Source organism: Merops nubicus, unplaced genomic scaffold (assembly GCF_000691845.1).
Source record: "Merops nubicus isolate BGI_N331 unplaced genomic scaffold, ASM69184v1 scaffold6866, whole genome shotgun sequence".
NCBI lineage: Eukaryota > Metazoa > Chordata > Aves > Coraciiformes > Meropidae > Merops > Merops nubicus.
Genome location: NW_008614246.1, coordinates 29,607 through 39,550, shown reverse-complemented (window position 1 = coordinate 39,550; position 9,944 = coordinate 29,607). Strand labels below are relative to the sequence as shown.

Below are 9,944 nucleotides of genomic sequence, written 5' to 3'. Positions count from 1 at the left end.
AAGCCCCTCTTGCCCTATCTCTTTGTGGTATGTTGGAGCTAGCATCCAAGCTCCAGAAGATAACACTCTGAAGCAGCATATGTAGGAACTCTTTAAAAGTAGGGATAGGGAGCTGGATTGCCATTTATGACCACCAGAAGTTTTCTTTTCCTTGTTCCTGAACCTTGTTAACACTAGAATGATCAGTATTGCTGTTAGAGGTCAGAGCAGACCTGACTTCAGGTTCAAACCTCAGATCTCCCAGAGTCTGGACATTACCTTTTGTTTCAGTCCTTCCTGATTTTCATTCACAACCCATGTTCTGGCAGATGGATTTGGATCCTATTCCCTTTTGTTGTTGACCTCATTAAAATCAATACCTAGGCTTTAAAGCTTTTTTGCTCTAGGGAGATATTGTGTTGACAGAAACATATGTTTCCTTATGTTTGCATTGACCTCTTTGCAAATTAAGATCCCTTTATTGCTCCTTTTTTTTCAGTCAAAACACATTCACCACAGAACCATCATTATTATCCATTTGCAGTTTCAGGTGACATTTTTCCCTCCTGAAAACTTTAAATAAGCAAGCCAGTCCTCTTAGGTTTTCATCTGAGTCATGAACGGAAGTTATGTGTAGTAGTTGGGAAACAAAGAAAATTATGCTTGCTCTGCTTCTTGTGTGTATTTGGTTATAAAAAGTAAAAAATGTTTCACTTATTTTCCCGAACTGATGAAATGTGCTATAAAAACCACCCAAAAAACTAGGAGAGGATCAGGAGTGAAAGTATGCATAAATAAAATACTTGAAATATGAACAATTTGCTTGTTTTTCAGAGAAAAATGTTGTGTGTTCTTGGCACACAAATAGTTATCGTTTGGGGCATGCATGTGTGTTTGGTTTTAAATTAAAACAATCTAAACAAATGAAGTGAAACTCCCAGAGCTGGGTGGCAATTAGTGTTTCCGGCTCTGAACACCAAAGGTTATTTTGTGGGTTCATGGTGTCATATAAAAATATCTTCATTGGCTTTATTCTTCCAACATGAATTTTCCAGATACGTGGAAGACCAAATATGTCAGTGCCAGGGATCATTCCCTTTCAGTATTTAGATGAAAAGATTGTAAGTGTAAGTGATGTATGCATAATTGTGTCCTCAGGCATTACACATACATCAAACATCATCCGTAGATATGTTATTTAAAATTTACTTACGTGCTATACTGCCAGTGAGCTCTTGCTGCTCCCTATCTATGAGTGTTAAAGTTTGCCTGAAGCGAGATTGAAGTAGAAGCTTCACAGGACATTCTTAAAATGTTAACTGATAGCCTGTGGGAGGAAGAATGGACCAGGTAAAAGCCTGGAGGCATCACACGATGTAAGGGCTTCTTCTGCTGTCTCATTAGTCACAGCAAGTAGACCGTTCCCATTTACCCAAATGGGTAAGGAATTAAGTTGCTACAATTCAGAACGTATGAGAAACATCTCGTGATTGCAAAGAGGAGTATAAACACAAAACCACTATCAACAGAGAGTAACTTTGGAGAGAGTCCAGAGGGACCCCAGCCCCTGACTGACTCCAGTTTAAAATTTTATGCATGCCAGGAATTTCCATTGATCTGAGGGCTGTCCACTGTGACCAATTAATTAAAGGTCTATGGATACTAGAGCTTTTAGAAAAGAGCAATTTAAAGCAGATTGTATTGTTTGTTTCTTTTTAGAAAGGTTGTACCTTTTGTATTTAAAAACTGTTAAAATATGTTCCTTGTCCCATGTTATCTTTTCCTGTGATGAGCTTTATGGCTTAATCTTCCTCACCCTGAAGTAAAAGATTGTTTTGACTTTAAATTCAGTGAGAACAAGGTCATGCTTAAAAGAGTTTAGTGGGTGTTGTATTCAAATACAACCGCTTTTGCCATTTGGGCAATTTGCAAGCAGTACTTTCAGGATTCTTATTCATTGCAGAGTGAAGATTCAGATGAAGATGAACCTTGTGCAATAAGTGGCAAATGGACTTTTCAGCGGGACAGCAAGAGGTGGTCGAGGCTTGAAGAGTTTGATGTATTCCCTCCAAAACTGGACTTGAATACCCCCTCCCCAGAAACTCCTCACCTTACTAATGCAGCAAGCAGTGAGAGTGTGCTAACAGACCTCAGTGAACGCCAGGAGGTGGCTTCTATCCTGAGCCTCAGCAGCACCAGCAGCCACCAACCAACCCTGCAGAGCGAAGCATCAACCACGAGAACAAACTCAGTTGTGAGTGTTTGTTCATCAAGCAATTTCGTAGCAAATGATGACTCATTCAGCAGCCTGCCCTCACCCAGGGAGCTGAACAACTTCAGCTTCAACACAAAACCCAATGAGAAGAACACCAAGTCCAAAACAAAGAGCCTGCTCAAGAGAATGGAGAGCCTGAAAATCAAGAGTTCTCACCACGGCAAGAGCAAAGCTCCTTCAAAGCTTGGTCTTATTATTAGTGGGCCTATCCTGCAGGAGGGCATGGATGAAGATAAACTGAAACAACTTAACTGTGTGGAGATTTCTGCCCTCAATGGCAATCACATCAGCCTCCCCGTGGTACGAAAGAGGAGCGTCTCCAATTCCACCCAGACCAGCAGCAGCAGTAGTCAGTCTGAGACGAGCAGTGCGGTCAGCACACCCAGTCCCATCACGCGAACACGCAGCCTCAGTGCATACAATAAAAGGGTGGGCATGTACCTGGAAGGCTTCGACCCCTTCAACCAGTCCACATTCAGCGACGTGATGGAGCAGAACTTCAAGAACAGGGGAAGCTTTGCGGAAGACACAGTGTTTTTTATCCCTGAAGACCATAAGCCTGGCACTTTTCCCAAAGCACTCTCCAATGGCAACTTTTCCCCAACAGAAAGCAATGCCTCTGTGAACTGGAGGACAGGGAGCTTCCATGGGCATGGCCATCTCACCCTCCAGAGGGAAAACAGTGGTGACAGCTCCAAAGAGCTGGGCATGGGCAAAAGGCGCAACTCCTCTAGCTCGGTGAGCAGCCGCCTGAGTATTTATGACAACGTGCCAGGCTCGATCCTGTATTCCAGTACGAGTGACTTGGCTGACCTCGAAAATGAAGACATATTCCCAGAACTAGACGACATCCTGTACCATGTCAAAGGGATGCAGAGAATAGTAAACCAGTGGTCAGAGAAGTTCTCAGATGAAGGGGACTCCGACTCGGCTCTTGACTCCATCTCCCCGTGTCCTTCCTCTCCAAAGCAGATCCACCTTGATGTAGATAATGATCGAACAACACCAAGTGACCTTGATAGTACAGGGAATTCGCTGAATGAAACAGAAGAGCCCACAGGGATGCAGGACAGGAGGGACTCTGGGGTGGGCGCATCGCTGACACGGTCCAGCAGGTGAGATGGCGAGCGCTGGGACTTGAGGTGGCCCCAGTGAGGTATCCTCCAGCCCAAGTGGCTCTGCATCGTACTCAGTTAAGGTGCAATAGAAGTTGTGGCCATTCAGGCACGCACATGCTGTTCCCAAAACAATTATAGGTAAAGGAGGTACTTCAGCAAGGCTTGTAGACAGATGGTTCCCACATTTCATAGCTGTGTGTTGGTATGTTCAGCCTGAGTCATCACCGAAAAACAGCCTGCTCAGCAAGTCAGCATGAGGAGCAATGTTAAGGCAGCTTTGGGGGATGATAATTCTTCAAACTGAAATGGCATGTAGGAGGGAGAGGGACCTCAACTAGGTTTATTCACTTTTAAAGTTGACTAGGAAAACCACTGTACGTATGGTCTGGTTTGTGTCAGTGTGTAGTAGAAGCCTTGACTTTGATATTGGTTTTAAAAATTGCACTTTTCGGTAGCAGGCCGTTTCTTAACAGCATACTAGGGTATTAAATCTGCAGTGAAAATGAGGCTTGTTTATGTTCTCTTGATCACTGCAGCACAACAAGGGACTGGGGAAGTTCCAGTGGTGTCCCAGTTTCTCCTGGGAATTTTACCATGGGGTGGATGACTTTGGGCTATTTTGTATTGTGAGTAGAGAAAAGAGTTACAATCCTTCTAGCTTTACTCCCAGTTTTTCTTTAAAACTGGTGCAAATCATTTAGGGCCTGGTTTCTGCCTACAACTGCTTTTATGAAATGGGACTTTTAGATGTGCTTATTTCCCACTTGGTGCATCTTAAGAATTTGGCTGTTTCTTCTGAATGGAATTTTTTGATTCCTACTGCCTTAATCCTGAAAGGGCTGCTGAGAAAAGGGTGTTGAAGCCCTCAGAGAATATCTGATAGGGCAAGACCATGTAGTTAATGCTGAGCTGTGGGTCGGTTTAGAGTGCACATTCACATTTGAAGCACTTGCACATGCTGCATCACACCAGGTGAGGCAGAGACACTGCCAGCTCATGCCTGTGAAATCTCAGAAGACAGCAGCTGCCAAGAGGAGGGAGCTCAACAGTGTGTTTGTGGCAATTCCTGCACATCTTGCACAGGTGTTTCAATGACCAGTCCTTGCTTTGTCCCTCATCTTCTCCACAGGCACAAACTGAGGTGGCACAGCTTCCAGAGCTCCCACCGGCCCAGCCTCAGCTCGGCATCACTACAGATCAACTGCCAGTCTGTGGCACAGATGAACCTGCTGCAGAAGTACTCTCTCCTGAAGCTGACTGCTCTCCTGGAGAAGTACACGCCTTCCAACAAGCATGGTTTCAGCTGGTAAGGGCATGGTGCCATGTGTAGACAGGCTGACTGCACAAGTACGACTGTTGCGCTTGTCCTAAGTGACTTTTGGAAAGATGCAATGAATCTGTCCATCCCTCTTTTCCCATATTTACACTTATTCCTTCAGCCTGTGCAGACAGTGCTTTGTGGTTTCCTAAGACAGGGCTAAAATCACTAATCCTTTACGTAAGTGTAATCTTACTAGACTTGAGAAGTATGTTTATAGGGGGCATGTAAGGGAACCAAAGCAATGAAGTAGACGCCAGCTTTCTGAGCAAGATGATGTCCTCTATCCATAGCAAAAGAAGGACTAGTTTTTTGTTGAGGCAGCTAGCAACCAGTGGCACAAACCTCAGTATATATTAGTAGTCTTGCCTTTCTTAGTTATTCATAAGTATCTGCATTAGTTTCTTTATAGAAATTATGTCATTAGGTAATGTCCATTTCTTTTAGTTCTAATGTCTCATTAGCTAAAATCTCTCTCCCTGCTTTAAAGCGCTATAAATCCAATTGGCTTGCAAAAAAGATGGAGGCAGGAGGAAGAAATGCTGGGAGAACCACAGAGTTTTTTGCAGGCAGCAATTTTTGCCGTCACCAAGTGTTTGTAACCCAGCTGAATGTTTTTTGTCAGAAGAATGAAATGGAAAGCTCTTTTTTTATTGTATCTGCAGTACAGCCTGTGTAGCTTTCAGGATGCAAAAGATGCAATAAATTTTTTTCTCTCCCTACCACAGGCCAGCCTACTCCCTTCCCCAGGAGTCACAGAGAGTATTTAGCTTCAGCATCAAAGTACCTCCTGTTCAAAGGCTGTTATTATGTCAGCCTTTCTAAATACAGAAGTTTTTTGTTCTGAAAGACAGAAATAAGTATTGACCAGTTATCCCTGCATGCTTCAGATTCTCGGTGGAGATCGCAATGTGTTTTTTTCACATTCCATTGGCATGTTTTTTGACAAAGCAAGTATTATTCATGCATATATCAATAATACCCTAAACTTAACTATACGGCAGTACAAATTGCTTCTGTTTTACTATGTAACGGATTAGTCAGCTGTAAGTCTAATGCACTGTTTGTATAGCTGTACTGTATACTGAAATGTTAAAGAGGTCTCCCTCTTTTCCAGTGCTACTGCATCCTATTAGTTGTTGTACTGGACACTAGCTTTTTTCTCTATTTAGGAAAATGATCTCAATATTTTCACATTTTAATGGATTTTTTTTTTCCCCTTATGAAACCAATACTCTTGGAGACCTGGGGGTAAATCATTCTTTTGTATTTAGTAACTTTTTCCTTGGAGTCATAAGCAGATGGAAAGGCCTCTCATTGAAACTGGAGTGGGAGGCGGGGGCAAGAACAGTCACTGGCTGACAAGGAGGGGGGTCCCTCAAAGGGATTGTTTATAGAGCTGAAGTTTTTAGCTGACAAACTCAAATGTATTACATCAGTTTCCTGCTGTTATGCACACTGGTGGGTGGTGGACCCAGTTTGAGGACTTTGCAGAACAAGTAGTTGACATACAAAAGCTCATTGTTCAAATGCCCATCTTTCCCAAAACTTAAAGAAGCAGTGTTATAAGGGGTCATTGACTGCAGGATTTAGTTTGACTCTTCTGCAATTCAATCTGGCCCCTGCAGTTTTACCTTGTAGCTTTTGTCCTACTAATATTAATGGAGTAGCACTGCATTAATACTTACAGGCAGCGTATTGCCCCAAATGTCAAGCCTTTCTCTTAGAGAAAATTTGTTTTCTCTCCTCTCCCCTTTCCCAGCCCTGAGTGGATTAGCTAATTTATACTGGAACTACTTTTCATATTACTGAAATGTTTCACTTATTTTCACTGACTTTCTGAATTACTGGAAATAGAGAAGATAAATAGTCAATAGAGGTTTAATTTAATTTAATTTTGTCATTCCCTGTGCTTAAACAGGGCAGTACCAAAATTTATGAAAAGGATAAAGGTGCCAGATTACAAAGACCGAAACGTGTTTGGAGTACCTCTGCAAGTCAACGTCCAGCGCACAGGACAGCCTCTTCCACAGAGCATTCAGCAAGCCATGAGGTACCTCCGCAACCACTGCCTGGATCAGGTAGGTTTTGCTGTACTCTCATCCCACACACATGCAGCACCCTAAGCCCAGCCTTCCATTGATTTTTTTTATTGTTCCTGGGTTAGCCTGAAAAAAATAGGCTCAAAACAGGGCAAAATAGATCATTAATGCAGGGAAAGCTCTCTGTGATATTAGAAATCCACACATTAGAAGCTAAAAAGCATACTGTTTAAATTTGCTGGACTCATTGTGAGTACTTTTTCATATGTATTTAGGTTGGACTTTTCAGGAAATCTGGAGTCAAATCAAGAATTCAGGCTTTGCGTCAAATGAATGAGAATTCAACAGACAGCGTCAACTATGAAGGCCAGTCTGCTTATGATGTAGCAGACATGTTAAAGCAATTCTTCCGTGATCTCCCTGAGCCTCTCATGACCAACAAACTCTCTGAGACCTTCTTGCAGATATACCAGTGTAAGTAGTGAGATTTCTACACAGGTGGCAAATGGTTGGTTGTGTAGTGAGGGTGTAACTTTCTAATAGTACTCTTCTGGGCACCTCACATCCTGCACATGTTAGTCTTTGCCTTTCTCCAGCAGCCATTATAGTTTAGGCTGCCTCATAAGGAATGGATTTTTGATGTTCTAGTTCTATAACAATTTATAGTACAAGTTCTTTACATTTCACCTTTCTCTATAGTTTGGGAACAAATATAAATCCTCCGTTGTCACAGTTTCCTCTTTTCTTTGTATTTTCAGACTACAGTTTGAAAATAAGCCACATCTGATATGGCTAAGTAGAGGAGCACAACACACAACCAGAACTTGGGGCTTTTGAGAGGACTGAAATCTACTAAATTACTCTTTTTTTGTAAGAGCAAGAGTGCCAAAATTTTTCTATTTTCTTACAAGTCACATTTTTCTATCCTTCATCACAACTTTTGAAAACAGTCTTTAAGTTGAAAGCTCTTCTGTTACTGACTTGTAGCTACTTTACTGATAGGTACCATTAACAGAAAGTGCTTAGAATAACTCACATCAAAAATGGATTTTATCAGAGAAAAAGAAATAATCTTTCTGAGATGACAGGTTCAACCCTAGCAAGGGAAACTCTCTCTTTTGTGTGTTAGGTAAGTCTCTATAGATGGTAATTTTGTGCTGGATCTTTCCAAACAACCCATTATCTGTAAAAAGCTTTCTTCAAGATTGTTTTATTGGTAATAGTCTCCCTATATAAAATGGCCAAAGATTAATTAATCTTTGGTGACTGGAACTCCAGAGCTTTTTGAAATATTCATGGGGGTCCAAAATGATGGATGGGGCACCTTGCTGATCGTGTGGTTTCGCTCCCTAACACCAGTGCAGCTCTTGCCCTACGTATTCTTCTCATGATAGCACAGCCACAACAGAACTTATTGCTAAAACACATTCTTTGAGTCCTTGCTGTATTTTGTGTCTTCCTTAGAAGGTTTTGATGGTTACAAAAAGGTTACAGGAACTTCCTTCAAAACGCCGTAGGTGGAGGTGATGTTTTAAAATAAAACCATACAGGCTGTTATTTCAGTGCACACATTTTTTTGTGTGTGTTTGGATTTCCAAGAAGGTTTGTGGAGATTAATTAGGCTCTCGACTTCCGTGCATATTAAACAGGAACTCTTTGTGGGTTTAGCGCCAGAAAAAGTCTAACAGAGATTGCAGAAGTATCTGTTCCTTTCCTTTCACAGGCGGTAGGTCTGAGGAATCCCCAGAGGTGGTCGGGAAGTATTATCTCTGTGTAAAGCAGAGAGCCTTAAAGCAGCTGTAAATTTTGCTTCTGTGCAAAGGACAAAATTTCCGTTTGCTTTGGTTTTATATACCAGGCTGTGCACTGGAATTGTCTGCACGTGGCTTAAATGTGCCTTGAGCTGATCAAGGGGAGAGTGTTGAAAACAGTGGATTTTTGCTTAAAATTGCTTTCTAAACTAACCTGCTAGCTTTATGAAGTTGCTGAAGCCCAAAAAGCAAATACCGATTAAATATCTGGTTAGCACCATGTGTATTATGAGACATGTAGTGAGATGTGGTGCTAATCATGATATAAATGCTCCAGGACTCAGACTCTGATGTTGTCTTCAGAGATGGCTTATTGGAAATCCCTTTATAAGAAGCAGATCTGGCCTGGGTTATTTCATTTTTTGTTCCCTTCAAGTTTGGAGGAGAGGGCCTTATATAAAGACACACATCGAATTTTTCCAATGGCTGTTTGTTGTTAGTAACCAAGGAGCTGTTTAATGGTATGGGGCTTCACAGTGTTGACTTTCTTTTTCCACCGCATGACTTTGAATGATCTGCTCAATAAAGCAGCCCTCTGTGTTTGGTAAAGCACTTTCTGGATATTTTATGACATTATTGTTGAAAAGGTTTGCTAGCCAATTTATTTAATTAATTCACCTATTTTAAAATGCATTCATGTTTTGAATTTCTTTGAAAACCAAAGAATTTCTAAATTGGCTAGAGCATATTTGCTTGTTCACTGCCTGACTCTCAGCTTCTGTCATTTCGGTGCATCTGCAGAAGCATGTAGCTGTTGAAATTAAATCTAAAATTAACTCTGGCCTAGGCACAAGTTCTTCTTGCTTGCATTTCTTTTGAGGCAGGAAATAGCTGAGGGTAGTTAAACTAGTGGGTTAAAAAAAAATTCCTTCATGTTTCCTATGAATGGTATGCATCCTGAAGGAAATCACTTCAAACTCAAGTCAGATATTTGAAGCCAGAGTTTGCTTTGGGATGTATTCATGCTGTGTGTGTGTAAAATCAATGGGCTGATGAGAGAATTACTAATATTATGCAGATGTGCCAAAGGATCAGCGTCTCCAGGCCATCAAGGCTGCCATTATGCTTTTACCCGATGAGAACAGGGAGGTCCTCCAGATTCTTCTCTATTTCCTGAGTGATGTCACAGCTGCAGTGAAGGAAAACCAGATGACACCAACAAACCTGGCTGTCTGCTTAGCACCTTCCCTCTTCCACTTAAACACTCTCAAAAGAGAGAACTCTTCCCCAAGGTACGTCTGTGGGGAGCAGGGCTCATTGCTGCTGGTCCCATAACACAGCTAGCAGTGACATGGAACAGGCGCGGTCTAGCTTTGGCCCTACCAGTTGTGATCACCTCAGACACCTCAGAGGGCACTGGGTTTAGAACAGTTACAGGATCCTACCTTTTGTTAGAGATTT

At 41.9% G+C, this 9,944-nt stretch overlaps 1 protein-coding gene across 1 annotated transcript in view; it reads left to right on the top strand.

The window, feature by feature from the left end:
• DLC1 (DLC1 Rho GTPase activating protein) overlaps positions 1-9,944 on the top strand; it is a 24,427-nt gene that overhangs the window by 10,878 nt on the left and 3,605 nt on the right. Inside the window, exons 4-8 of the mRNA XM_008942145.1 lie at positions 1,943-3,369; positions 4,502-4,678; positions 6,612-6,771; positions 7,008-7,206; positions 9,562-9,775. Of these exons, the coding sequence (XP_008940393.1) occupies positions 1,943-3,369; positions 4,502-4,678; positions 6,612-6,771; positions 7,008-7,206; positions 9,562-9,775 (2,177 nt within the window). The remainder of the gene's footprint in view (positions 1-1,942; positions 3,370-4,501; positions 4,679-6,611; positions 6,772-7,007; positions 7,207-9,561; positions 9,776-9,944) is intronic.